Consider the following 27048-nt stretch of genomic DNA (forward strand, 5'->3'; position numbering starts at 1 on the left):
TACTGTATAGCACAGGGAACTATATTCAATATAACAACCTATAATGGAAAAGAATCTGAAAAAAAAAAATTTATATATATATCTATATATAGCTGAATCACTTTGTTGTACACCTAAAACTTACACACCACTACAAACACACCTAAAACTTACAAACTACTTTGTAAATCAAACTTCCAAAAAAAAAAAAAAAAATTAAGGCGTCTATAAACGTGTATAAATGTTTGCTGAAATGGGCTGTGATACAGCGCCTTAGCGAATCGAGGGAACCTGGCTTTCACTTCTGCAGGCCTCTCTCTCCAGCTCCAAACGACAGGGTTGGGACAAAAGGCTAACAAAGCCCAGCAGCCTAGATCCGCCAACCCTAGCAACGCTGAGGGGCGGAACCGAGCCCGCTGGTTGCTCAGGAGCGTCACTTCCGGGCCCCAAGGTCTCAAGAAACCACTTCCGGGGACGCGGCGGGGCGGCAAGGGAGGTGAGTACCGAGGCGCCCGCGGTCGGTCCGGGCTTCGGGGCGGGGCCTAGTCGCCGAGGCTGTGGTACAGGAACGGGGATTAGGCTCCGGCGCCGCTGCCCCTGAGCCGGAGGCGCTGTTCTGCCGGCCCGGGGACTGCTCCGTGTTTGGCGCAAATAACTTCCTGGGTCGCTTGTTCGGAAGTTACTTGCGGAGGGCAGTTTGACTCCCAGGGGCGGAGGGCCTTGCTTTGCTCGTGTCCAGCGCCTTAGCTCTGAGTTGGGACCAGACCCAGTGCTCCTCACAGTTGTGACCTGGACTTTCTTCCCAAGGGCGGAGCATTCGGAGGAGCTCCGGAGTCAGTCTGGCTGGGGTTCGAATCCTTAGTGTACCGTATTACTCGGTAACTGTGGGCAAGCTCTGGTTGCTTCTCTGGTTCTCAGTTTTCTCCTCTGTAAAATGGGTGCATAGAGTTGCTTGTAGGATTAAATGAGATGGTCAATGCAAAAGGCTTAGTAAGTGCACAATGCGTGTTTGCTGAATTTTTTTTGTTTTTTTGTTTTTTGAGAGAAGTGAGAAATGAATCTATGAAACCACACTTTTTTTTGTGGCAATCACACTTGGCGCGTCAGAATGACATTTTACAGGACATCTGCCCGACTTTTTCAGCCCATTGGCTGACAGCTTTTACTACTCTGGGAGATGGGAGATCTTTGCATAGGACAAAATTCGAACTCAGTTTTGAGCAGTTCTTGGGAATTTGTTGTAATGGGAAACAGCCCAGGGTAGTAATTCCTGACACTGATTTTCTATTCCCCATTCTGTTCCAGTTGAAGTCTCAGAGCAGAATTTTAAAGTCATTTCTTTAGAAGCCAAGGATCCCCTACCAAGATACTTGGAATCTGGGTTTTTCTGTGTTAGACAAGGCTTAATTTCTGTTTGCTAAGTCTGGACATCTATACATGTCTGAAGGGTTATTTATTTTGAAATGTTGACTTTTTTCCAATAAACTTAATTTTAGAATAATTTTAGATTTTCAAAATTACTGTGAAGATACTACAGTGAGTTCCCATATGTCCCCCCACAATTTTCCCTATTATTAACATCTTACATTAGTATAATACTAATGTCACAACTAATGAACCAGTATTGGTAACTAACTAAAGTCCATGCTTTCTTCAGATTTGCTCAGTTTTCTCTTTGCTCAGATCCCACATTACATTTAGTCGTTTCTCCTTAGGTTTCTAGGACTGTAGTAGTTTCTCAGACTTTTCTTGTGGATAAACTTGACAGTTTTGAGTATTACCGGTCAGATATGTTATAAAATGACTCTTGTTTGGGATTTGTCTGATGTTTTTCTTATGATGGCATTGGAGTTACAGGTTTGGGGGAGGAAGATCCCAGAGGTAAAGTGCCATTCTTATCACCTCACAGAGTATATACTATCCTGTATGTACCTCACACCGTCACAGTAGGCTACATACTGTCAGTATATGTCATCACTGTTGATGTTAACCCAGATCACTAGCTTGAAGTAGTCAAGTTCTTCCACTATAAAGTTAACTCTCCTTCCACCACTTTTCCATATTGTACTTCTGGAAGGAAGTCATTATGCATAGCCCATCCTTAAGGATTGTGGAGTTACACTTCACACTTTAAGACAGATTATCTACATAAATTATTTTAAAATCTTGGGAGGTTTGTTTGCTTATTAAATAATATCAGTATGGCCTTGAATAATTCTTTTCATACTTCGAATTATAATCCAGGGCTACTCAATTTGTTTTGCTGTGCAGATTGTTCTGGCTTTGGCAATCAAAGTGGGTCTTATATCTCTTTGACATACCTTGATCAATGTGTTTTGTTTTTTTGAACACTTTCTTACTTTCTGTTACAGGCTCGTCTTATGTATTTCCTGCTTCAGTCCTAGAGTTAACCATTTCTCTGAGGAGCCCCTGGTTCATTTTCTTGGAGAATCGTATTAGACACCAAGATCTGGGTGCTCTGTGTGCTTATTGCTACTGTTTGGGATGCCCAGGTTTCTAGGCCCTCTCAGTAAACGCGTAGCAAGAGATGTATGTGTATAGACTAGCCTCTCCTTCCCCGCCCTCTCTGTCTCTCTGTCTCTTTCTGTCTCTCTCTCTCTCTATATATATATGTAGCTGTCTGTATCTATAATAATCTAAATATGACTTTGTACTGATATCCACAATGCTTATCCATCCACATGGATCATCTAGCCTCCTCTGGCTTATCTATAACCTTCTACTCCCAACCTGGCTCCCACCATCTACCATCCATTTACTTAATTGTGCAATTCCAGTGTATGTGTATAGTTTCAGAATTGTTAACCTGTATCCCATGTGGAAAACAACAGAGCCCATGTACAGTTCCTCTTGCTTTTAGTCTTCTAAATTCCATCTGTTTCCACAGTTACTGAGGTCGGCACCTCATTCCCCCTACCTCTTCAGTGAAATTACCTCATCCATTTGTAATATATTTAGACTCAGAATGTCACATTCTACATTCCATCCTGGATACCTAAATGATTTTTTGAAATATACTTGTGTACATTAAAGTTTATGCTTTGTGCTATAAAGTTCTGCGGGTTTTGACAAATACTTACGGTCTTAGATTCACCGTTACAGTGTCATACAGAATAATTTCACCTTCAGGTCTTACTGGTAATTTCTCTATTTTAGATTTCATCCCAGAAATCCTGTTGGCCCTCCTTTAAAATGTATCTATAACCTGAGAATTTACCGTCTCCACTGCTGCCTGGTGCAAGTGTGTCTTTTTGACCAGTAATTATTGTTGTTTAGTTGCTAAGTCATGTCCGACTCTTTTGCGACTCCACGGACTGTAGCCTACCAGGCTTCTCTGTCTGTGGGATTTCCCAGGCTAGAATACTGGAGTGGGTTGCCATTTCCTTCTCCAGCGGATCTTCCCGACCCAAGGATTGATCCTGGGACTCTTGCATTGCAGGTAAAGGACTCAGTTCTTTACCACGAGCCATCTGGGAAGCCCTTTGACTAGTATAGTAGCCTCTTAACTGGTTTCCCTGTTTCAGATTCTTGTCCCTCTGCGATCTCTTCTCAATACAGCAGCCACAGGGACCCTTTAAAAATGAGTCAGATGATGTTGTTTCTTTGCTAAGAACCTTCCGGAGGCTCCCCTTTGACCCCGAGTCCTACTGGTCTTACACAGCCGCTCATTTTACATTCCTCTGATCATAAAGTTCTTTTCTGCCTCAGACCTTATCCCTTGCTCTCCTGCATCTTGGGGTACCTAACAGATGTTGAAATAACTTGTTCTTTCGCTTTCTTCTTTGCCTCTGCTGAAATGTCGCCTTCTCAGGGTGGCCTTTCCCTGACCACCTCATATAGAATAGCACCCCTTACCTCCCTCTCTATATTTTCTCATACTACTCACTGCCAACATTACATTCTATCTTTATGTGTTTGGGTGCCTCTCATTGGATGGAAACTCCATGGCAGGGACTCAGTAACTCTGTGTTCAGTGAATGAATGTCTCAGACCACTGGTGTCTGATATTCACGGATGAGCCTCAAGGGGTCTCATGACCCCCAGATCATAAGGTCTGATGACCTTATGAAATTATCTTTTTCATGTTTGATAATAAATGGGTCTGTACTTTTTATTAGATTCCAGTAGGGGTATGAGTTTCCCCATGTGTAAAGAAAAAAAACAAAACCTTTGCTCTTAAGCAAGTCTGGAGCACCACAGGGTTAGAGACATAGCGGGATGTTCAGCTTTGCCCTGATTCAGTGGGTGAGCCTGCGTAAGCCCCGTGCCTCCCAGCTCCCCCTCCTTGTAAAATGAGGCTGCTCTTTAAAGATGGGAAACAAGCGTAGGTTTGATCAGTTACCAGATATTTGTGTCAGGCCCTGGAACAAACTCAAAATGGACCCTCGGTTCCAACTACCTCAGGAGCTTATAGTGAAACAATACAAACATTAGACTGTATGGTATTTCTCAAACAGTAAGAAATGAATTTTGATCCAGAACATGCATGCTGGGATGTAGATGGATATAACTGGGGAAAAAAAAAAAAGCTTCAAGATATAATGCTCACCCTTACTAATGTGATATTTTCTATTATACTGGTTAATAAAATTAAAAAGTGCCAGCGGCAGCCCCCTTAATGGTTTCTATCGCTCACTAATGGGCCAAAACCTGCAGTTTGAGAACCATTGACCCCCAGGTGAGTTTCAGTCTTACCTACCAGCCAGTTTGGATCCCGACTTTGCCACTTTTCAGCCAAGTGATCCCTGGGTAGGCCACATAACCTCTTTGAGCCTTGGTTTCCTTGTCCTCATTAGTAATACCCCCTGTCCATAGTGGTTGTGAATTGAATGAGTTAGACTATAAAGTACTGTGCTCATCTGGCAGATGATCTACTGTGACAGTGGAGGGGGTGGAGGAGCAAAGCCTGTCACAGAGTCTGAGAGATACGAGCCTCTTCATTGGGAGCCGAAGGATGAGTAGCACTCTTGTGACTTCTGTAGTCAGGAAAGGAAAACCCAGAAATCCAGGCAGGCATGCGGGGAAGTAAAGCCTGGATGCAAAGAAAACGAGACAGAAGTTCTAAAGCAGACACACAAGCTGTATAGAGCATTTTATGTTTTCTTGAACTTTACTGATTATACGTGTGCTGTCCAGTCTGGGAGTCCTCTAACCACATGTGATGATTTATAAATTAATTGAAGTTAAAATGAAAAATTCAGTTCCTCAATTCTCCTTTAAGTGCTTACTAGCCACATGTGGCTACCATACTGGAGAGCACAAGTCAAGTATAGAGCATTTCGGGCATTGCAGAAAGTTCTCCTGGGCAGCATTTCAATTTGTTCAGTTCAGTCGCTCAGTTGTGTCCGACTCTTTGCGACCCCGTGAACTTCAGCACGCCAGGCCTCCCTGTCCATCACCAACTCCCAGAGTCCACCCAAACCCATCTTCATTGAGTCGGCGATGCCATCCAACCATCTTATCCTCTGTCGTCCTTCTCCTCCTATCCTCAATCTTTCCAGCATCAGGGTCTTTTCAAATGAGTCTGCTCTTTGCATCAGGTGGCCAAAGTATTAGAGTTTCAGCTTCAGCATCAGTCCTTCCAATGAACACCCAGGACTGATCTCCTTTAGGATGGACTGGTTGGATCTCCTTGCAGTCCAAGGGACTCTCAAGAGTCTTCAACTCCACAGTTCAAGAACATCAATTCTTCGGTGCTCAGCTTTCTTTATAGTCCAACTCTCACATCCATACATGACCACTGGAAAAACCATAGCCTTGACTAGACGGACCTTTGTTGACAAAGTAATGTCTCTGCTTTTTAACATTTCATTAGACTCTATAAAAGTCTTATGAAAAGAGCAGATAGGGCATGGATTTTTCTTTCAGATTGTATTAATTTTTCAATAAGATTCTCCCCTGAATTAAAATTTATGGCCCCTTCATTTTTAATAGCAACTATTTACATTTTCTTATGGCCTCCATTTTGATCTTTAGCCAGTGAAATCACAATTTTTACATGGTTGCAGTGATAGTGTTTATGTAATTGTTTTCTTTTTTCATGTAACATAATTTTGCAAAGACTTTCCGCTGGCCTGATAGGCAACATCTGTATTTGCTATTTAAGCCAAGGGGCAATATGCCTTGATGTACCATAATTGGGTTAACAGCTTCTTTATTGTTGGACACTTGAGTTGCTTCCTGGTTTTCAGTATTATGAATAGCACTGCCATGAACTCTTTTTGTACCTGAAGCCTTTTTCTTCTTTTGAATTGTTTCCTTACTGTAAATTCTAGGAAGTGAGTTACTCAGTCAAAGGATATAATAATCACTTTTATGACTCTTGTTATGTATTGCCTAATTGCTATTAAAAAAAAAAAAAGCCTAAATGTATTATAGCTTTGAATACATTATTGTTGTTTGGCTCCTGAGAACATCAAGTCTCTAGATTGGTCCAAAGTGTAGCTAATTGGTAATAGAAGCAGAGTCTGTGCCCTTAGCCTTACTCTTGGCCCCATGTTTTTATTGTATTAGAAATATTCTTAACAATGTTGCTGTTAGTAACACTAATAAATCTAAATATTGATAAGCCCCCTAGGCTGGTTACAGCCTTAAAGGTAAAGTTTAAGGCCAAGGGCATTTTTAAAAAGTGTGTATTTTTGAGGTGTAACTGAAGAAATGAGAGAGCTTTTTTATACCTTACAGTTCACACAGCACGAGGATACAGGGCCCTGTCTGGCCTGTACGTTTCCTCTAGTGAAGCTGTTCTTGCAGCTGCCTTGGAATTCACTTCAGAGCTGGTGTCTGAGCCACCACAAACAATCTGCCGAGGCTCTGAGCGTCATACCTTGTATTTGACCAAAAATGGTATTCCTGGGCTTGAGGCGCCACCTGATTCACCACCCTGGGATCCAGATGATGTTGGGTTCTTTCCAGAAGTCAGATCTTTTCTGGGAGGATAAGATCTGCCAGCTCTGAGGGTTTGGGGGCAGGGGAGTGAACCTCAGACTTTGAAAACCATTCCCAAGGGAGACAGGAGTGGTGTGGAACAATGGCCACCTTGTCAGCACAGGTGCATGACCTTCCTAAGAGACTAGGTTAAAAGGTAGACCATGTGTATTTGCATAAACCCCCCAGCCTATTCACTTCAAAGATCATTTTTGTCATCCTTTAGTCACTCCGCATTCATGTTGGAAAAATGTTGCAGAGCAATGAAGTGTCAGAGCCAAATTGGAGGAAGCTTCTCGGGCAAATGCAGAGCCATACATAGGGGTATAATGCAGGCCACATGTTTAATTTAGTTTTCTAGTAGCCATATTTAAAAAGTAAGAAGAAACAGGTACAGTTTTTTGTGTGTGGCACAATATCCATAGCATAAAATTTATCATTTTAACCACTTCTAAGTGTACAGTGTGTGTTACCATCACCACTATTTCCAGAACTTTTTCATAATGCCAGAGTGAAACTCTGTACCCATTAAACAGTAACTCTCCATTCGTCCTCCTCAGGTCCCTGTAACCTTATAGTCTAGTTTCTGTCTCTATGAGTTTGCCTATCCTAGGTACCTAGCAAGTGGAATCATGTACTATTGTCCTTTTGTGTCTGGCTTATTTCACTTACTGTGTTTTCATGATTCATTCATGTAGTAGCATGTGTCAGAATTTTATTCATCTCAGTATTAATAGCTGAGTAAATATGTGTGTGTCTGTGTGTGTATATATATACCACATTTCGTTTATCAATTCATCTGTTGATCAATACTTCGTTGTTTCCATCTTCTCACTATTGTGTATAGTGTAGCTGTGAACATTGGTGTACAAGTATCTGAGTCCATGCTTTCAATTGTATTGGGTATATATACCTAGGAGTGAAATTGCTGGATCATATGATGATTTTAGGTTTAAGTTTTTTAGAATCTGCCAAACTGTTTTCCAGTTTGTCTTTCACTCTTCATAATTCCCTTTGATGCACAAAAATTTTCAGTTCTGATGTAGTCCAGTTTATTGTTTCTTTTGTTGCCTGTGGTTTGGCATCTAAGAAGTCATTGCCAAATCCAATGTCATAAAGATTCCTCCTATGTTTCTTCAATAAGTTTAATAGTTTTAGCTTTTAATTTAGTTCTTTGAAACATTTTGGGTTAACTTCCGTTCATTCTTCTGCATGTGGATATCTAGTTTTCCTAGCACTGTTTGGTAACAAAACTATCTTTTCCCATTGGATGGTCTTGGTACCTTTGTTCAGAGATCAGTTGACTGTATATGGGAGGATTTACTTCTGTGGTCTTTATTCTGTTCCATTGGCCTAGATTCTTACGCCAGTATCACATTCTTTTGATTATTGTAGCTTTGTTTTGAAATCAGATTTCACATTTTGAAATCAGAAAGTGAATCCTCCAACTTTGTTCTTTTTCAAGATAGATGAAGTTAATAATTTATTTAGCCCAGTGTATCTTTTCAACATGCCATCAATATGGATTCAATATAAAACATTTCTAGTGAGATATTTTGCATTCTTATGATCATCCTAACTTATAAATTGAGTGTGTATCTAACTTAACAGCCATCTCAGTTTGGACTAGCTGTGTTTCAACTCTCCATAGCCACATGTGGCTCATGACCATGATATCAGGCAGCTTAGATTTAGCAGAAAGTTGCCTTGTGGCACAGATCCCTGAAAACACAAAGGGCTTTGGAGTCAGATGGGTCTGTTTCCCCAAAGTTTTCCCCTTTCTTGAGAAAATTGGGGTGGGCCAGAGGAAGCCACTCACGGGTGCTGTGGTAGAGGGGGAGCAGTTCAGTCCTACAGGATAGGAGGAGGGCGGTAAGAAAAGCATGCTGGGGAGGTGACATGAGTTCAGCCTTAGAGGTAGAGTGGGAACTTGGCCAAGTGGTCGGAGTGGGAAAGGGCGTTCTCGACAGAGGATGCAATTTGGGTAAAGGCCCAGGATTTGAGAGAGCTCAGTGCTCTTGGAGAATTACAGGCAGGTCTTTCAGCTCGACTAGGGTGTTAGGGGTTGGGGGCTCTGGTGAAAGGAGAGTCTGGAGAGGTGGATTGAGACTGGACCTGCCACCACTGACCACCACTGCCCCTGTCATCCGTGTCCCCAGCATCTCTTATTTGGATTACTGATAATAGCCTCCTCATGGGTCTCCCCATGTCCACTCTTGTCCCACTTAAAATATAAGTCAGATCATGTCACTTTTCTGCTCAAAACCCTTCTGTGGCTTTACATTTGACTTCATAAAATCAGAGGGTCAGGGTGCTTCCAGGTCAGTCCCACTCCTCTCTATCGTACCTTGTCCTTCTCCTTCCTGCATTCCTCTCTGGCCATTTTGGACTCATATCCCTGACCAGGGGCCTCTACACTTGCTTTTCTCTCTTGGGATATGCTTCCCAGAGATGCCACCCCGCCTCACTCTCAACGCTTCCTGTCTCCACCACTTCATTCCTGTCTTGTCTTCTTATCACTCTATACAAAATAAAGTGATGCCCTTCTGAAGCTTTTTGTCAAAACAGTGTTTTGTCAAAACACTAGCTGGCATGTTCCATCTGGATGAGTTCTTTGTCTGCCTCTGTCCTTCTGTCCTTAGAGGTCGGCCTTGAGAGAAGAGAAGACTGTTTTGCTCAGCCTTCAGTGCTTGGTGTTCAATGAGTATTTGTTGAATGAATGACTGGATGTATAAATGAACAAGTAAAGAAAGCCTGAAACAGAGTAGACGTTCAGCAAATGTATGTTGATTTGAGATTTTTGTTGAAGTGTTTGCATTTATTTATTTTCTGTAACTTCATATTTGGAAAAGATTGAAAATGTACAAGAAAGTTGAAAGAATGGTCCAGTGGCTCTCCGCATATCCTCCATTTAGACTCAAGAGCTGTTAACATTTCACCACAGTTGCTTTACATATTCTTGCATGTATGTGGGCGTGTTTGTGTAAGTGGACCCGTTTAAACATCAGTTGTAGAAACGTGACATTAACTCTTTGAATTTAGAAGCTGGCTCTGGATAGCAGTGAGTCGGAGGGGACCTCAGGCAGCAGGCAGCTGGGGCCATGGCCTCCGACCTGGACTTCTCCCCTCCCGAGGTGCCCGAGCCCACGTTCCTGGAGAACCTGCTGCGGTACGGACTCTTCCTGGGGGCCATCTTCCAGCTCATCTGCGTGCTGGCCATCATCATTCCTGTTCCCAAGTCCCACGAGGCGGTGAGTTTTTCCCTGTGAGCCTCAGCTCCTCGGGCTGGGTTCTGGGTCCTGAAAATTATAGACTTCGCAGCAGTGAAGACTAGCGGGGATTATGCGCGCCTTGATTGATTTAAAGTGTCTCCAAATTCCCACCTGGTGGCATTGGGCCACGTGGTTCATACCTTATTTGTTTGCATATGTGTGAAACAGATTTTTATTTAGTACCTACTTACTATGTGTCAGACTCTGCTGAAAGATGTGGGGTCTGCCCTCAAGGAACTTCTAGTCTTTGTGAGAAGGGCAGATATGAAACAAATACACATGTTTCCCTGTGAAGAACAGGGTACTGAGAAGGTGTGTAACAGGGGGAGGACCTGAACTTACATTCCTCCCCCAAGGAGAAGGAACTGCATGTGTAAGGACCCAAGGAATGAAGGAATGGGCTCACCCCTGAATGCAGGTGCCTGTGGCCAGAGCACAGAGGGGACGTGATGAGAGGTACAGCCAGAAGAGTGGGGGTGGGGGCCCAGGGTTTTTAAAGAAGAGAGTGATGTCATCAGATTGACTTTCTTCTTATTTCAACTTTTATTCATTAGGTCTGTTTATTCTGTAGCTCTATAGCCTCCTTCCTCCACCCTACCTTCACTTTTCTCGTGACATTGATTTGTTGGAGAAGGTAGGTTGTCATCTACCACATCCAGGATTTGGCTGATTGCTTCTGTGTGGTGTCATTTGACATGTTCAACTTGTTCCTTGTATTTTCTGTCAATGAGAAATGCAGTCTAGAGGCTTGATTCAATTCGGATCCAGTTATTTAGTGAGAACACCTCATAGCTAGTGCTGTGAATGTCTTGTTCTTTGAAATCAACAGACACTTAGTGTCTGTTTGTCATATAGAGATTCTAAGATACCTGTGGGTTCAGGTGGTTATAGCTAATCCCTCTGTTACAAAATCTTCATCCCTCTTTCACCTAAATGGTTTTAGCATCCATTGATCATTGCTTAGAGCCATTCTTTCCTTCTGCATTTTATTAGCTGGAATTCTTCAGTGAAGAAGATCTTTTCATCATGCCTATATGATTAGTCTGAAATGCTGTTCATAGTAAAAGGCAGGATAAATGCTTGATTTTTTCCCTCTATTAGTTTTCAGAGTTGTGAGTTTGGACTCTAGCAACCTCCAGTCTTGACCAATAAAGCTTTGATTTTCAATGGGAACCCCATCCAGTTGTGTGAAAGACTGTCTACCAAGGGAACCCATTAGAGACTCATTGCCTAGGGTTTTAGGGGACAGGTCACATAAGCACCCTCTGCCTAACACAAACCAAAATTCCAGACTTCCAGCAGGAAGACAGGTTTTCAGCATAAACCATATTGTTTCCACAGGCAGGTTAGGCATAGTGAGCCATTCTTATCAGTTCTGGGAATTGTGGGAACCACCCAAAATCCAGTTTCCCAAGTGTCAGCCAAGGGCCAGCTTTGCAAGCTGGGTTTTCTAAGGACTGCAGTTTACTTTTTTTTTTAATGTAAACTTTGTTCAGCACACCTGAAACATACTTATTATACCTTTCAAATAACTATGTTGTTTTTCTCTATTAACAGTAAGATTTAGAATGAAATTCACCATTTCTTTATGTTTCTTTCTGGGCCCCAAAATATGTCCCAGTAGGGATGTATATTCAGAGTACTGTGTTTATAAGCCTTTTCTTCACATTGGTATACTCCCACCATGACATAACATTGATTTGCTTCATTTTGTTTTTTACTTTTAGAGGTTTTTCCTTTTGATTTAATTTAAAAATTATGTAAAACTTTTATATTACAAACTTTCCCAAAGTCAAAACTATGTAACAGGATGCAGTTTCAGAAATTTCCTTGAATCTCTGTATCTTCCACCCTTTCCCCTTCCTCCCCTGGTAGGTACCCATTTTTATTTAATTTATCCCCCTTTTGTTTCTTTTTTCTGAAGATGTATGCAAATGGATATGTGTGTGTGATATTTCTTTCTTTATTCATTTACTTTCTCCCATTGATTTACAAACGATACTAAACACAGTTTTATGTGCTTCCTTATTTAACAATATATTCTGGAGATACATATCTTGGAGATGACTGTGTCCCAGAGATCCTGCTGGTGTAACTGGGAGGAACTCTGGCAAAGGTGGGTTTGGGGTGAGGATTGGGAGGCAGCATGCTGGGTTCAGTTTTTAACAAAGGCCTTTAAAATGTCCAGGTGATTCCATCAAGTAGGAGTTGCATCTCCTGTTCTGTATGAGGAGGAGGGTCTGTGCTGAGTGCTGATCAGCATTTGAGAGTCAGTAAGACATCGTTAAAGCCATGACAGAGGATGAGGTCTCTCAGGAGGGAATGTGGCGCAGAGGCAGGAGCTAGATGGGCCTCTGGGTGAACAGCTTGTTTCTCCCCTCTGGATAGCTACTCCAAAACAGCAGGAGAGAAGGGCTGAGCCTGCCCAGATAAGAGATAAAAGACCACATATTTCTCATTCTCAAGGAGACCTTCTCAACTACACATGCCCAGAAAGGCTCCTTGGAGGTAACAAGAGAGGAGATGTCAGCTAGTGGTAAGTGATGTCAGCTTACCCATAGGTCCCTTCACTGGAATCCATCTTGGCTAAGAGATGCGTGGGCACACATGGAAGGGCCCTGAAATATAGTGATGCCAAGGACAGACTCAGAACCAGGCAAAGTAAGATTATTGGCTGAAGGAAACCTGGAAGAAATGCCCTGTAAAAGTGATTATAATAAAACCACCATGAGGGCGAAATTCTCTGAGCCCACCTGTGTCATAAACACTTTACTTGTTTCACTTTCAGTTTTCCCAGAACCATTTATTGAAGATGTTGTCTTCTCACCACTATATATTCTTGTTTCTTTCATTGTAAATTAATTGACCATAAGAGCATGGGTTTGTTCCTGAGTTCTGTTCTGTTCCATTTATCTATGTGTCATTACAATACCGCTTTGATTACTGTAGCTTTATATAGACTAAAGTCAGAGTGCATAATTCCTCCAGCTCTGTTCTTCTTTCTCAAGGTTGTTTTGGCTATTTGGGGTCTTATGTGTTGCCATACAAGTTTTAAAATTATTTGCTCTAGTTCTGTGAAAAATGCCCTTGGCATTTTGACAGGATTTCACTGATTCTGTAGATTGCCTTGGGTAGTGTGGTTAACAATATTGATTCTTCCAATCCAAGAGCGTGGGATTTCTTTCCATCATTTTGTGTCATCTTCCATCTCTTTTGTCAGTGTCTTATAGTTTTCCAAGTACAGGTCTTTTGCCTCCTTAGGTATTAGTAGGTTTATTCTTAGGTGCTTTATTTTTTTTGACATCATGGGAGATGGGATTGTTTCCTTAATTGCTCTTTCTGATAGTTCATTGTTGATGTATAGAAATGCAACAGATTTCTGTATCATTAATGAGCTGTTGCAGTTCTCTGGTGGCCTCTTTAGGATTTTCTATGTATGGTAGACAGATAGTACCATCTGCAGACAGGGAAATTTTACTTCTTTCCTAATTTGAATTCCTTTTATTTCTTTTTCTTATCTGATTGCTGTGGCCAGGACTTCCAGTGTGTGTTGGATTAAAGTGGTGAGAGTAGGCATCCTTGTCTTGTTCTTGATCTTAGAGGAAATGGTTTCAGCTTTTCACCATAGAGTATGACATTAGCTGTGTGTTTGTCATATATGGCCTTTATTATGTTGAAGTATGTCCTCTCTGTGCCTACTTTCTGGCAAGTTTTTATCATGAATGGATGTTGAATTTTGTCAAAAGCTTTTTCTGCATCTGTTGGGTTGCTCATACGCTCATATTCTTCAGTTTGTTAATGTGGTATATCATGTTGATTGATTTGTGGATTTTGAAAAATCCTTGCCTCTCTGGGATAATCTCTCTTAATCATGGTGTATGAACCTTTTAATATACTGTTGGATTTGGTTTGCTAATACTTTGTTGAGGATTTTTGCGTCACTGTGTTCATCAATGATATTACCCTTTAATTTTCTTTATTTGTGGTATCTTTGGTTTTGGTATCAGCAACCTCATCTTTTTTTAAAAATTAGAATACAATTGCTTTACAATGTTGTGTCAGTTTCTGCCGTACAACATTGGGCATCAGCTGTATGCACACATGTACCCGCTCCCTCTGGAACCTCCCTCCCACCCCCCATCCCACCCCTCTAGATCGTCACAGAGCACCGAGCTGAGCTGCCTGTGCTATGCGCAGCTTCCCACCAGCTCTCTGTTTTACCCGTGGTAGTGTACATATGTCCATGCTACTCTCTCAGTCTGTCCCACCGTCTTTGCCCCCCGCCTCCTCCCCATGTACACAAGTCCATTCTCTGTGTCAGCGTCTCTATTCCTGCCCTGCAGATAGGTTCAGCAGTACCATTCTTCTAGATTCTGTATATATGCCTTAATATACGGTATTTGTTTTTCTCTTTCTGACTTTACTCTGTAATAACCTCATGTTTTAAAATACAAATGTGGTACAAAACATCTCATTTTCTTTTATCTTCAAGTTCAGGGGAGTAAGGAACACAAATGTCTTTGTAACTGAAGATTCCTGTGTTAACGTTTTTTGTTTCTGTTTGTTTTTTGGTTTTTCAGTGGATCAGTAGCAAAAAATATAGTACCATTAATTTGACTTTTTATTGATGTGTCATGCCCGAAAATGGTCCTCAGTTATGCAGGGATTCCATTGCTAGCTTTCCTCTGCATGCCCCCTAAGGCAGCCTTTTCCCAAACTCTTTAACTAAATGGAAAGGAAACACCAAATTCTATGTGTATAAACAGCCTTACAAAGAGAGAATGAGTGCTAAGACTGTGGTTAGAGATTGTGCTCAGCAGCTAGCTGTGACTGGAATTTGGATAGGGAGGGAAAAAGAAAGGGGTTTTAACTTGGGGCTGGGGCGCTCTTGTGGAGGAAAGGAGCCTGTGGGAATGGGGACAGCTGTCGGGACTCTAGGCAGCTTGAGAGCAGGAGCGAGGTACCTGGAAGCGGAAGGTGACAAGGAGGTGGGAGAGGGTGGGGTGGGGGGCCCAGAGAACAATCTTGTTCTCTCAGCCACATTGCTTAGGGGGAAATCATGCCTCTTGCTTAGCCTATAGAAGCAAGGTTTATTAGTGGCTTTTTGGGTCAGAAGATAATATTTTTGGCTCTAGATGATGGGAAAGGCTTTGAAAGGCAAAAGAATGTCTTTCCTGTTGTTCCAGTAAGCCGATTTTCTGCAACTAGTTTATGACTTCAGTATTTCAATACTTAGCAGATTATTTGAAAGCTCTTTTGGGGGTAATCAGGAAAGGAAAAAAAGAACACAGAGAAATGCTTCCCACCCCTCCCCCTTTTCTTTTCTGTAGTAGGAGCGAGAACTAATTTGTAAAATTAAAACCAAAGCCCCTAGAATCCTAAGCCAGATGAGAACATTTTCTCATTGACACCTCATTAAACTAAGACCCGAGAAAACAAACATTTGTTTGAGCCTGATTGAGGCCTGAGCCACATTTAATCCAAGCATTTTCTTGTAGGCCAGGTTCTAAAATCTAAGAAGGTAGATCCTTGTACCATTTCTGTCAGTTCCAGGATGCAGCTGTGTTTCATCTCTCATGCTCAGTCTGATTGTTTGTGTGGTGGCCCTGGTGGAAAGGATTCTGGGGCTGCTTTTAGGCTCCAGAGTAAAGAAATTATTCATTGATGTCTGCCTTGAGCTAGGGACTGGCGAGTGTTATCATGAATCGCCTTTTCTTGGTCTGGTCTGTGATTCTCTCTCTGGCTTTTCCCACCTGGGGAATTTTCAAAGGCCTGCTCTGTACCCATGGAGATTCTGGTTCAGTTCTCTGAAGCCTTGGATTAGAAATTTCTTCAAGTGCCCAGGTGATTCTGTTGTGCAGCCACTGGTCCTTAGACTGTTTCCCTGAAGCACAAACCAATTTGGGGAGCCCAGGAGGTGTTCAGTTCTATGTGTGTCAAGTTTGTAATAAAAGGTGGCATCCAAGTGGGAAGGGAAAAGCTGGCAAGAAGTTGGGGGTGGAGACCTGGGGATTATTTTAACCAACATAGTATTCCTTCTTGAAACCCTAAGAATGAGTTGCTAAGCCTTTCAAGGGAAATGAAGATTCAGGGAAGGCCTGGACTTGAGGCATGCCTGGTTTGCTTGAGGCAGTTCTTGTGCAGTGTAGAGATACTGAGAAGATATGGGTGGTCTCCCTGAGCACCCAGGATGCAGCTGGGCCTCTGGAATGGGTGGGACCCGATCACTCACATCCCCTCTGACTCCCCTCCTGTGCGTCTCCTGTCTCTCACTTCTCTTGCCCTCCTTCCTCTGCTCACTGTCCCTGTGATAAGGTAAAACATGGCCACTAACAGATTCCCAAGTTTGCATCTTTCACCTGCAGCCTCTGGAGGCTGCCTTCCTGCTTGGTCCCAGTTCCAGTATCCCCAGAGAAGGAGCTGTACCTGGGACCCAGCTTGGGACCGCTGTGGCCAGTGTTGGGGAGGGCAGCATCCTGCGGTGTGACCTCTGGGGGGGAGTGGGAAGTCAGTTCCCAAGGGAGCAGGAGTGCCATGCAGACAAAACTGGGGTCTCCATTCCTTTTACTCTCTTGGAGACGGGCAGACTAGTGGACAGAGGACTAGAAGACTGTGGTCTCGCTGCAAACCCCCGTGTGGTTCAAGGAGGACACAGACCTGGCTGAGTGATGGAAGAAAGGCTGCTCCACCTGATGACATGTTCAGACTGCCCTCCTTCAGAGCTGGGTTTCAGTAGAACTAAATTCTTAGCAGAGTTCTGGATCCCTAGGGTGCCCCTCGATAAAGACTGCAGAAACCTGTGAGCTTCCTGCAGTTCTGTGCAAAAATGCTTCCATGCTTAGTCACATTTTCTGGGAAGATAAACTATCGCTTTTCTCCAAGTGGAGGGCAGTAGTTTGAATGAGGTGGGCGCCACGTTCCAGGAGTGAAGGAGTAGGTAATGAGGAAGCGAAGGTCAGGAGTCCTCTCCATGTTCCCCACAGCCTACCTGAGCGTCCTCCCCAAGCCTCTTTTGGATTCGTTTCTCCCCAGACTGTTGATCCTGTCCATCTTGGGCAAGCAGGTATTGACTTTTTGTTCAGTGACTCATGTCGTAGGTAGTAATAGTTCATCTGCCAGTCACAAACTCTCCTAGTAGTTTAAATGCTGACTGTTCTCAGGTTTTCATATGTTTATGTCACCTATGCCTAGCCAGCCACAAGCCCCTCAGCAGGTGCCTTTACTCCCACCCTGCCATCTTTACAGGCTTGCCTCAGTCTCTGTTAATGGGGAGTCTTTCTGTTGAAAACTCAGAAACTTGACTCCAGCAGTTTCCTTAGAAAGAGGCTGTAGGGGACTTTCGTGGTGGTCCAGTGGCTCAGGCACCACGCTCCCAAGGCAGGGAGCTTGGGAAGATCCCACAGGCCGCACCTATGGACGATCCCGCCTGTGGCAACAAAGGTACCCGTGCCATCATTAGGACCCGGTAGAGCCAAATAAATAAGTAAAAAATTTGTTAAGGAGGAGAGAAAGAGACTGTATTGACTTTTAAAGCTGGGAATTTCAAGGCACAGCTGGATTCAGAAGCTGAAAGGTCATCAGGGCTTCCTTTGTCTCGCCATCTCCTGCCTTCCCACCAGTGTTGTCTTTATTCTTAGGTCCTTGCCACACATCAGCAGAATGGCTGCAGCAGCCCCAGTCTGTGTCCTTATTCCCATGCTTTACAAGCGAAGAAAGCCATTTCTCTGCCTCTGCTCACTTTCCAGATCTCATGGAAGGCCTCTGCTTGGCTGTGGCCTGGCCACATGTCTATACTTTGCCTCATAGGTGGGAAGAGGCATTGGGTACCATTTCTGGCCAGGCCATGTTTAACTGGCCATGGCTGTGACCACAGTGACTGAGAGCCCCCCAGAATCACATGGGACAAGGAAAGAGCATGGCCTTGATGGAGCGGGGGTGGGGGGGCAGACAAAGGTGCTTAGCACTGTGATCCAGCGGAGAAGAGCTCCCCAGAACCGATGGCAGGAGCGGTGGCGTTCCATGCGATGCCCACGTAGACTTCACTGCAACCAGGAAGCCCTAAGGTGGATGGAGCCTTCCTGAGGTAGTGGGGCCGTGGCCTGGAAGTTCCTGTTGGGAAATCCAGCATGGAGGTCTTGATTTGATTTTATTTTGTTATCTTGGTCATGCTGTGTAGCAAACTGGATCTTAGTTACTCAGTCAGGGATTGAACCCATGCCCCCACCATCGGGAACTCAAAGTCTCTTAACCGCTGGACTTCCAGGGAAGTCCCAGGTCTTGATTTTAAACTCAGCCCCCGATTGCCAGTGAAGGCTGCAGTAGTAAATAGTTAACTTGGGCAGGGTGTATGCCTATTCTCAACACCTCAGGGGGTAGTCTCACAGAACCACCTCTGCAGTTCTCTCCTGTGTTTTTTTTTAAGCTTGGGAGGGGTTTGCAGTTGAATTGGGCAGCAGGGTGTTTTTTACTTAATGAGCCGTTCTCAAGAGATTGCCACGCAGTGGGTAGGGCAAAGGTCTAAACACGGTCTTGAGATGCTTACCGACTCATGGGAGAGACGGCCGGACATGCATGAAGCCACAGACCAGCTGGTGGGCGGGGCCTGCAGGGGTGCTGAATCGTGTCTGGGGCTCTGTGGGCCATTCTCTCTAATCACAGCTCTCCTCGCCTGCCAAGCGCATCCTGGACTCTGTCTCAGTTCGCCTGTGGAACTCACATGAACAGCTTCCCCCTCTTGATTTCAGCTAGTCCTGTCCTCTGCCCAAGGCCAGTGCTAGTCCCAGCCCCGCAGGGTATCCCAGCCACCACCCTGCCCAGGGCTTCAGGCAAGAGCGCACAACAGGGCAGACTGGAGCTTCAGCCCCAGGCGCCTTCCCCTCTCTGAGCCCGTGTCCTGAGCTAGAAAAGGACGGCATTCACGCTTAACCCATGTGGTTCTTTTTTTTTGTTTTTTTTATAATTAAAAAAAAAAATTAGAGTATAGGGGCTTTACAGTGTTGTGTTCTGCTGTACCGAAAGTCAGCCATACATACACATATATCCCCTCTTTTTTGGGTTTCCTTCTTGTTTAGGTCACCGTAGAGCATTGAGTGGCATTCCCTGGTGGCTCAGACGGTAAAGAATCTGCCTGCAATGCAGGAGACTTGGGTTCAATCCTTGGGTGGGGAAGATCTAGAGGAGGGCATGGCAACCCACTCTAGTATTCTTGTCTGGAGAATCACATGGACAGAGGAGCCTGATGGGCTGCAGTCCATGGGGTCACAGAGAGTCAGACATGACTGAGTGGCTAAGCGCAGCACAGAGCATTGAGAAGAGTTCCCTGAGTGTATCTATACAGTAGGTTCTCGTTAGTTATCGATTTTATACGTGATCGTGTATATATGTCTGTCCCACACCGTCCTTGAGGATCGGGTGAGATAAGACCCATGGGGCTGCCTGCGCACAGCACAGGGTCTCCTTTGCCAGGATCATTTCAGAGGAGAGAAGAGCTTCAGTCTGTGTAGAATGACATTTTGTCCTGATTTATTGGACTCAGTCCACCCTGAACTGTATAATGGAAATTATAAAAATTCTGTGTGCTCTCCCTGCTGGAAGAGATTGGATGCACTGTGGCACAGATTCGATTATTTGAAGCTGATGAATAGCAGCAATTTCCTGGCCTCATAAGTGGCTGTGGAGCTGCTTCATTATTGATGAGGCCTGTGTCACGGAGGACGCCTCCGCAGACCCAGGAGCTCCCCGGGTGGAGGGGTTTGTTCACTCCCTAACGTGAGATTGCGGGGAGCACTTGCTGCAGAGGAGGCGCAACTGAAAGGTGGGGCTGTCGTCTTCGGAGTCTGCCGTCTGCCTGGCTTGTACCAGCAACGCACATTTGAAGAGGGATGAGAAGTCAGCCATTTGTTCGGAGTCACTCTTGCTGGCTGAGAATTTGGAACTTGCTCTGTGTGGCTAGGACCCCAGCAGCTGAATCACGTGTGTAACAGCTGCCTTCGTTTCCCTGCCCCTTTCGGGGAAGGGGCTCTTCCCCACTGGCTGAGTCTCCAAGTCTTGGTTAGCCTCAGTTTCCTGGCCTGTGAAATGGGGCTCACAGGGATGGGCTCACCAGGGTGGTGGGAGGCTCAGCAGCTGATGTTTGAGAGGCGGTCACATGGCACACATCAGGAAGTGCACCTCCTCTTGGTTCCCCTGACCCAGAACCCGCGTGCACTGGGCGCAGATGGATGGGTGATGGGTGCTGAGCACCTGTGCCGAGCTGGAAAGATGCAGAGCATCTGGGAGTCACTGGCTGGCCAGTCGCCCAGAAGTGACAGAGTGGGCTGCATGAGGGGGCGTGCCCAGGGACAGGGCCAAAGCTGCAGTTGGAATAGCTCTGGAGGCCACTCAGGGGTTCTTGGAATCTGCCTTATACGAAGAGGGAACCAGCAACACGTTTAAAGCAGAAAACAGGCTGGTCAGGACAGTTGTTTTAGGAGAATAGACTGAAAGCAGTGCGGTGGATGGTGAGGAATACCTTGAGGTGGGCAGGCAGGAGACCAGGGCGTTGGGTTGGGCGGTGCAGGGGTCGTCTGAGCCTGCTCAGTAGAGTGTCCAGAGGGGACCGGGCAGAGCTGAGAGCTCTGTGGAAAGCCGAATGGACTGGCTATGGTGACAGATTGGATGTGGGGGCACTCAGGGAATGGCGAGAACTCAGAAATGGCTCAGCGGTTTGTAGCTTGGGGAATTGGGTGAGTGACAGTGCTAGAACCTGAGCTGGAGAAGAGAGGAGGAGGCCTGGGGTGAGGAGGAGACAGACAGGGCGCTCAGATGACGCAATGACTGTGTCCACGCACCCGTGGAGAGCTGCTCTCAACTGTAGGAGCAAAGCCTGACTCGAGGAGCACTAAGCCACTTTCCTGACTCCCACCACAGGCAGGGGGTCCTGAACCACCCGTTGCAGGATCCTGAACAAGCTGTTTTTGTCAGTCCACCATCACCCGTGCTTTCAGATTCGGCTAAACAGAGAGAAAGTAGATTCACAGTTCACTCCAAGTCTTGATCTCCATCAGCCCAAGGTCCCTAGGAAACCTGAAAGAGGCTATATACCATATAGTTTAGGTCATCCTGGCCCTGCTGCTTACCAGCGGAGGCAGGTCATGTAACCTCTCTGAATGTCTCTTCTTTAAAATGGGGCACGTTACGGCACTTTGTGAGGGAAAAATAAAACATGTTCAGATCACAGAACATGGAGCCTGACACGTTGTAAATATTAGCAGCTGTTGTGGCTCTTACTATTACTGTTCTTATTGATGGCTATGTCTAGATGTTGACTTAGGGTGCGTATATTGGGTTTAAAATCTGTTCCTATGCAAAAAGTGAGGCCTAGTCTTTTTAAATTAATTTATTTACATTGTTTTTTTGGCTATGGTGTGTGAGCTTTCTTTAGTTGTGGTGAGCAGGGCCTGCTCTTCGTTTTGGGCTTCTCTTGTTGCAGAGCACAGGCTCTAGGGCGCGTGGGCTTCAGTAGTTGTGGTACACAGGCTTCCTTCCTCCACCGCATGTGGGATCTTCCTGAAGGAGGGATCGAACCCACGTCCCCTGCATTGGCAGGTGGATTCTTACTGACTTAGCCACTCAGGGAAGCCCAAGATCTAGTCTTAAGTGCTGTATTTTCATGAGGCACTTAAAGCAAGAGTGAAGTTCCCATGGTTATGGGAGATCTTGTGTGTTCTTTCATTTCATTCATTCATTCAGGAACAGTTGAAGCCGTTTAAGGGGCTCACAGGCTAGGAGGGGAGACCATCATGAGCACATGTAATTGCATTGTTGAGGTTTCTGGATGCCTGGTGCGTCAGGGTGGAGGAGAGCATGCACCTGCTAGAGGAAGAGTGGAGGAAAAAGGCTGGACAGGGAGTAGCAGTGTGTTCCTGGTCAGGGGGCAGAGGTGGGGAGCAAACCGTGGGAAGGGGTTTGCTGGGTGGCCAAGGAAAGAAGGGTGCTCCTCTTGCTTAGGGCTGAGCAGTGGAAGCCCAGGGGAGGCTGGAGAGGTGGCCTCCTTAGCTGCCATCCCAGGTATGGGACATAAGACTGTGAGTGCTGGAAGCCACTGAAAGGTTTAAGGTGGGAAGGATCTGCATTTTAGAAAAATTCTTTTGGCAGGTACACAAGTCATGGCATAAAGAATTAGAGCCTTTGATGCTTAAGACGGTGGCCAAGTCAAGGTGGAGGAGGTCAAGTCAGCAGGATTTGGTGACTGTTGGACTGAGGGGAGCATAGGGAGGGTGGGGTCGCTGGGACTCTGGTTGTTCTGCCTACTGGAGGGGGTGGGGTGGAGGAGGAAGGCCAGGCCGGCTGCAGAGGGGCCATGCTCTGTCTACAGCACTTGAGCTGGAGGTGCCTGGGAGGTGCCTGTTCCACTCTGGGTCAAGAGAGAGATCTGGGAGGTGACAGACAGGGTGAGGTGCCCGAGAGAAGGTCTGTGGAGTAAAGGAAGCACAAGGGATGACAGCTGGGTGTCCTCATCTCTGGGTTCTGAACTTGCCCCACTGAAATCGGAGAAGACCCCAGCTTTGAACTGAGAATGGGGCTCCATCCCTGGAGATCCTGGCAGGCCTGGCAAATCCCTTGTGCAGAAACCCTTTTGTTTAATCAGATCTTGTTTGCCCGGGGCACGCAGGGATTGACTGGTTTCCACTGGCCACGCAGGTACTGGACTGGAGACGGTTTCCAGTTCCCAGAGTCTCTGGAGGCGCTGTGCTTGTGAGGCTGGCCTTAAGCTGTCGCTCTCCTGTGGCTCTGCAGCCGTCAGCCTGTGCACTTGACACTGTCTCCTCTAAGGTTTTCTTCTTTGTTTTTCTAATGGGGTAACTTTTTTTCTTTTCTTTTTTCTTCTTCCTTCCTTCTTCCCTTCCACTCTCCCTTCCTCTGTTTCATAAACAGCATCACAGCTAGGGGACTGCATGAGCTCAATCAGAGATCTGGCCAACCAGAGGCCAGCCCCCTGATTATCTAGGGAGGATCACCCATGGGTGCTTGGAACTGGGCTGGGCCTTTACGCCTGGTTTCCCCGCTGGCAGGCGAGCAGGGTGGAGAGCTAGTGAAGGCTGATAAGAGGGAGCTGGTGGACCTTTGGACTGGGCCTTAGGTGGGGACTGCCCGTCTGCAGCCACAGTCCAGCCTCTTCTGTCTGACAGAAGCTTGAAGCTGGGGCCAGAAGCCGACAGTGAGCAGAGAAGGACCGAGAGTGAAGCAAGCTGGGAGCTGGCCAGTTAGACACGAAGAAATGCTTTTCTAGAAACACCGTGCTCCCTCCTTGTCTTCTGAGTCTGCTTTTTGTTTTCCCATTTTTAAACAAAAGAACACAAGTCCTGAAAACGTTTCTTTACTACAGTGCTGGAGCCAGTGGAGTGGCGGGAGCCAGGGGAGGGGGACGGGGCCACTGAATCAAGGACAGCCACTGCTCAGCCCATTTCTTCCATGAGGCCAGTGTCACCGGATGTTTAAAGTTTTCAAGAAAAGCAAGGACTCCACGTTGAATGGGAAATCTCCCAACTGGCTCGAATTCCTAAAAATAAACACTGCAGGCCAAGTGAGGTCTGCCTGTGGGCCTGACCAGGCCTGCGGACCATGGCTCGTGTTCTCTGCGCTAAACGGGAACTCCAGCATCCTTCCTAGCTGAGTGTGGTTTATCACCGGGAGGAGCAGACTCCTGATAGGACAGGGGCCACTCCAGAGTCTCCTCTGACAGGAGCCTATGAAGCTGGGGCAGGCCAAGTCCCCTCCCCAGAGCCCTGTGAAGGCCAGGGCTGGCTTTGTGGTTTTAAACCTTTTTTCAGCAGCAGAGCCTTTGTTTAAACCAGATCGTCCAGGGAACAAATCACAGTGTACATGACAGATAAAAACCAGAGCTGCCCCGGACATGGGGAGAGTCTGGAGTTGTGCCCCGAGGCTGCCCTCTGCCCTTTCCCACAGGGCACCCCTGCCAGGCGCCTCAGAACCCTGTGTAGTGGCCGCGCTCTCCACCCTTCCCTGCCCCCGCCTCTGTGGCTTGAATGGGAGGAGGGGATGGCAGGGCCGGAAGGAGAGCAAGCCGCAGAAGGTCTGCCCACTGCCGCCTCCCCACCCGCACTCTGCCCAGGCCCTGCTCACTGTGTCCCATCAGCCCCTGGGTGTGTTTGTGTTCCCTGGGTCCTTCCCCAGCATTTCTGCCTCCTCACATCAGCCCTGCAAGGTGCGCATCGCTGTTTCCATCCCACAGGTGGGTGAGCCGAGGTGCAGAAAGGGGAAGGGGGTTGCCCACAAGGTCACTTGGCTGGAACTGGGGGAGCCTCATTGCCCCCCAGGCCTGTGAGACTCCAAAGGCCGCCCCTCCCCTCAGGCCTCCTCCCTTATCTTTCACCTGCTCCCCGGGGACAGTCCCGGAACACAGGACTCCCAGGTCCCCTTGGTGATGGTTTGATCCTTGGTTTCTCTGCTCTCGTTTGCAGAGTCCTTTCAGACATGATCTCATTCCGCTGGTGTCAGGCTTGGTTTGTCTAATCAGGACTCTCCTTTCTGTTACCACACAGGAGGCAGAACCATCCGAGCCCCGAAGTGCAGAAGTGATGAGGAAGCCCAAGGCCACTGCTCCTTCTGCAAACAAGAGACCCAAGAAGGAGGCCAAGAAGAAGCGGTAGAAGAGGCAGCGTTCGCAGCCTGGCATAAGGGCCTGGAGGGCAGCCCTCCTGGGGCACAAGGTCTCAGGTGGCTGGGATGCCCTGTGACCACAGAGATCTGGACAATCATGACAGCACCCAGGCCCCGGCGGGCAGACCACCACTTCTTCCTTCTGCCTTCCTGAGGGGTTCCAGCCGAGGGGGCTGAAATACCCTGTGAACAGAGACTGTCCTGGAAGCCTCTTGAAAAGTTGGGTCAGCTCACAGAGTTCCATTTTCTGACTTAATCCCCGTGTTCTACTTGTAGTCACCCACCTTGTAGGTTTACACTACATTTTGCGAGTCCTTATCTACTGCTGCAAGCACCACCCTCTGCCATTATCCATGCCCCGCAGATCGGATCTCCTGCTAATCAGTCACCTTTGTCTCTGCTTGTGCAGAGGGAACCAGGCCAGGCCTCCCCTGTTTGTTTAGGTCAAGGCGCCAAGGCCATTAGCACAGTGGTCCCACTGGTGCAGCAACCAGGCCTTAAAGAGGCCTAGTCCTCCTCCAGCCGCCGGAAGGGATTTGGCTTCAATGAGTGTGTATTCTTGAGCCCAAACTTCCTTAGCATCTCAAATAGGGGGTAGGGGCAGGGACTTGTCAGTCGCAGACGAACCTCTCTTCAGCCCATCACAGCACATTGAGGGTATATAGCTTTTTGCTTCTGTCTGTATCCCCTCCTCTCCCTCCAGTTCCTTCAACCCCTGACCATAGTCATTTGGGAAAGTAAAGGTCAATGAATAGCCCTGCACACTGAGCCTCCTGTGTGTTGTCTGTGCTGAGGGGGAGCCTGGTCCCTGCCTTGGAGGGTAAGGCAGGGCACACCCCTGGAGAAGAGGGTGGCCTGAGTGGGGGTCATCTGGTCATTTCTGGGATGAGTTTCAGGAAGGGTCCAGCCAACTGCTTCATGTGGCCCTTAAGTCACTGTCACTGGAAACGCTGTGAACATCCACGTGTGTGTTAAGAGTTTGCGCAGACCAGGTCCCACTCAGTCCCTGGTCCAGCTGCCTGAGGAGGACGCCGCTTATCCTCAGAGTGGCTTGAGGAGAACCCAGTCGGAGGCCTCCCGTGGCCTGGGGTGGGTCAGTTCTAGTCACATGCCCTGAATCAGCCTCCAGGGAGGAGCCTCGACTGTGGTACCTCCGAACGGCCAGCTGGTTTATAGTTTGCCAAACACTCTCCCGAAGGGCACAGCCGAGGAGGAGGAGCTTAAGGGATGCGCGCACGTCCTCTCCCTTTCAGAGATGGGAGACTGAAGTCCTGACGCCTCGGGAGTGCCGGGACGTGAGCATGGACCCAGTCCTTGGCCCCTTTCCTGATATTTAAAACTCTTCAGTGAGTGTCAGCAGGTGGGTGCTGTGATGGCCGGTCTGCCACGGGGGCCCCGGAAGATCCCAGCACTCCAGGTTTCAGGAGACGGAAGCGTCTGCACGACAAAGCACTAGACACAGCCACATCCCAGGGGAAGGGGCTTCTGCTGAGTGTGGTGTTCTCAGACGTTTACTGAGGGTCTGACACCTCACACCACGCTAGCCCGGGGGATGCCCAAACAGGAAGCTTCCAAGAAGCCCAGTGTGCTCCTGGCCCAGTGGGAGACTGAGACGTGTACAGGCTGGGTGTGGAGGGCTGTCCAGTGGGGAGCTGTGGGAGGTGGGTGGGGGCCCCCAGTTCAACCTTAGGGGGCAGCACAGCCACGTGGCAGGGGGGAGTAACTGAGCTGAGCCTTAAAAGCTCAACTGGAGCTAAGACCAGAGGGGAATGATGCTGGGGAGAGCAGGGATCAGACCTCTCGGGCAGATCCGTCCAGCTGCCTGGAGGGGAGACGGCTCTGGAATTGCAGCGCTGCCTCGGTAGGTCCAGCTCCCTTAAACTGTCTCCCATAGAAGCTGTTTGCCAGAGAACAGCCCTAGGAAAGTGACGTAGTCACCCTCTGCTCCACCATCCTCGCTCCACACTCAACTTTGGACATTGTTGGCAGGATTTGGCACTCTTCAGGCTTCCAGGACCCCGCCCTGGCCTGGTTTTCTTCCTACATCACTGGTTCCTCCTCAGCAAAGAGACTCAGGTCTCAGTCCTCGATCACTCTGCCTGTACTTCCTGGGAGATCTCATCCAGGCTCATGATACCATAATCATAAATACCAACATGCCGATATCTTGCCAACAGATCCCTCCAGA

At 46.8% G+C, this 27048-nt stretch overlaps 1 protein-coding gene across 4 annotated transcripts; it reads left to right on the forward strand.

Annotated features, from left to right (window-relative positions):
• Positions 1–413: 413 nt before the first annotated feature.
• On the forward strand, positions 414–25622 carry MANBAL (mannosidase beta like). 4 transcript variants are annotated; one of them, XM_061127241.1, is made up of 3 exons: positions 414–475; positions 9970–10178; positions 24743–25622. In XM_061127241.1, the coding sequence occupies exons 2-3, from the start codon at positions 10029–10031 to the stop codon at positions 24848–24850; spliced, it is 258 nt and encodes an 85-aa protein (XP_060983224.1). In that variant the 5' UTR covers positions 414–475; positions 9970–10028; the 3' UTR covers positions 24851–25622. The 4 variants fall into 4 exon arrangements, with proteins under 4 accessions (XP_060983224.1, XP_060983226.1, XP_060983223.1 ...); XM_061127243.1 differs by having other exon boundaries at positions 448–475; positions 9973–10178; XM_061127240.1 differs by lacking the exon at positions 414–475 and adding an exon at positions 610–857.
• Positions 25623–27048: the final 1426 nt, after the last annotated feature.

This window comes from Dama dama, chromosome 23 (genome assembly GCF_033118175.1).
Source record: "Dama dama isolate Ldn47 chromosome 23, ASM3311817v1, whole genome shotgun sequence".
Classification (NCBI taxonomy): domain Eukaryota; kingdom Metazoa; phylum Chordata; class Mammalia; order Artiodactyla; family Cervidae; genus Dama; species Dama dama.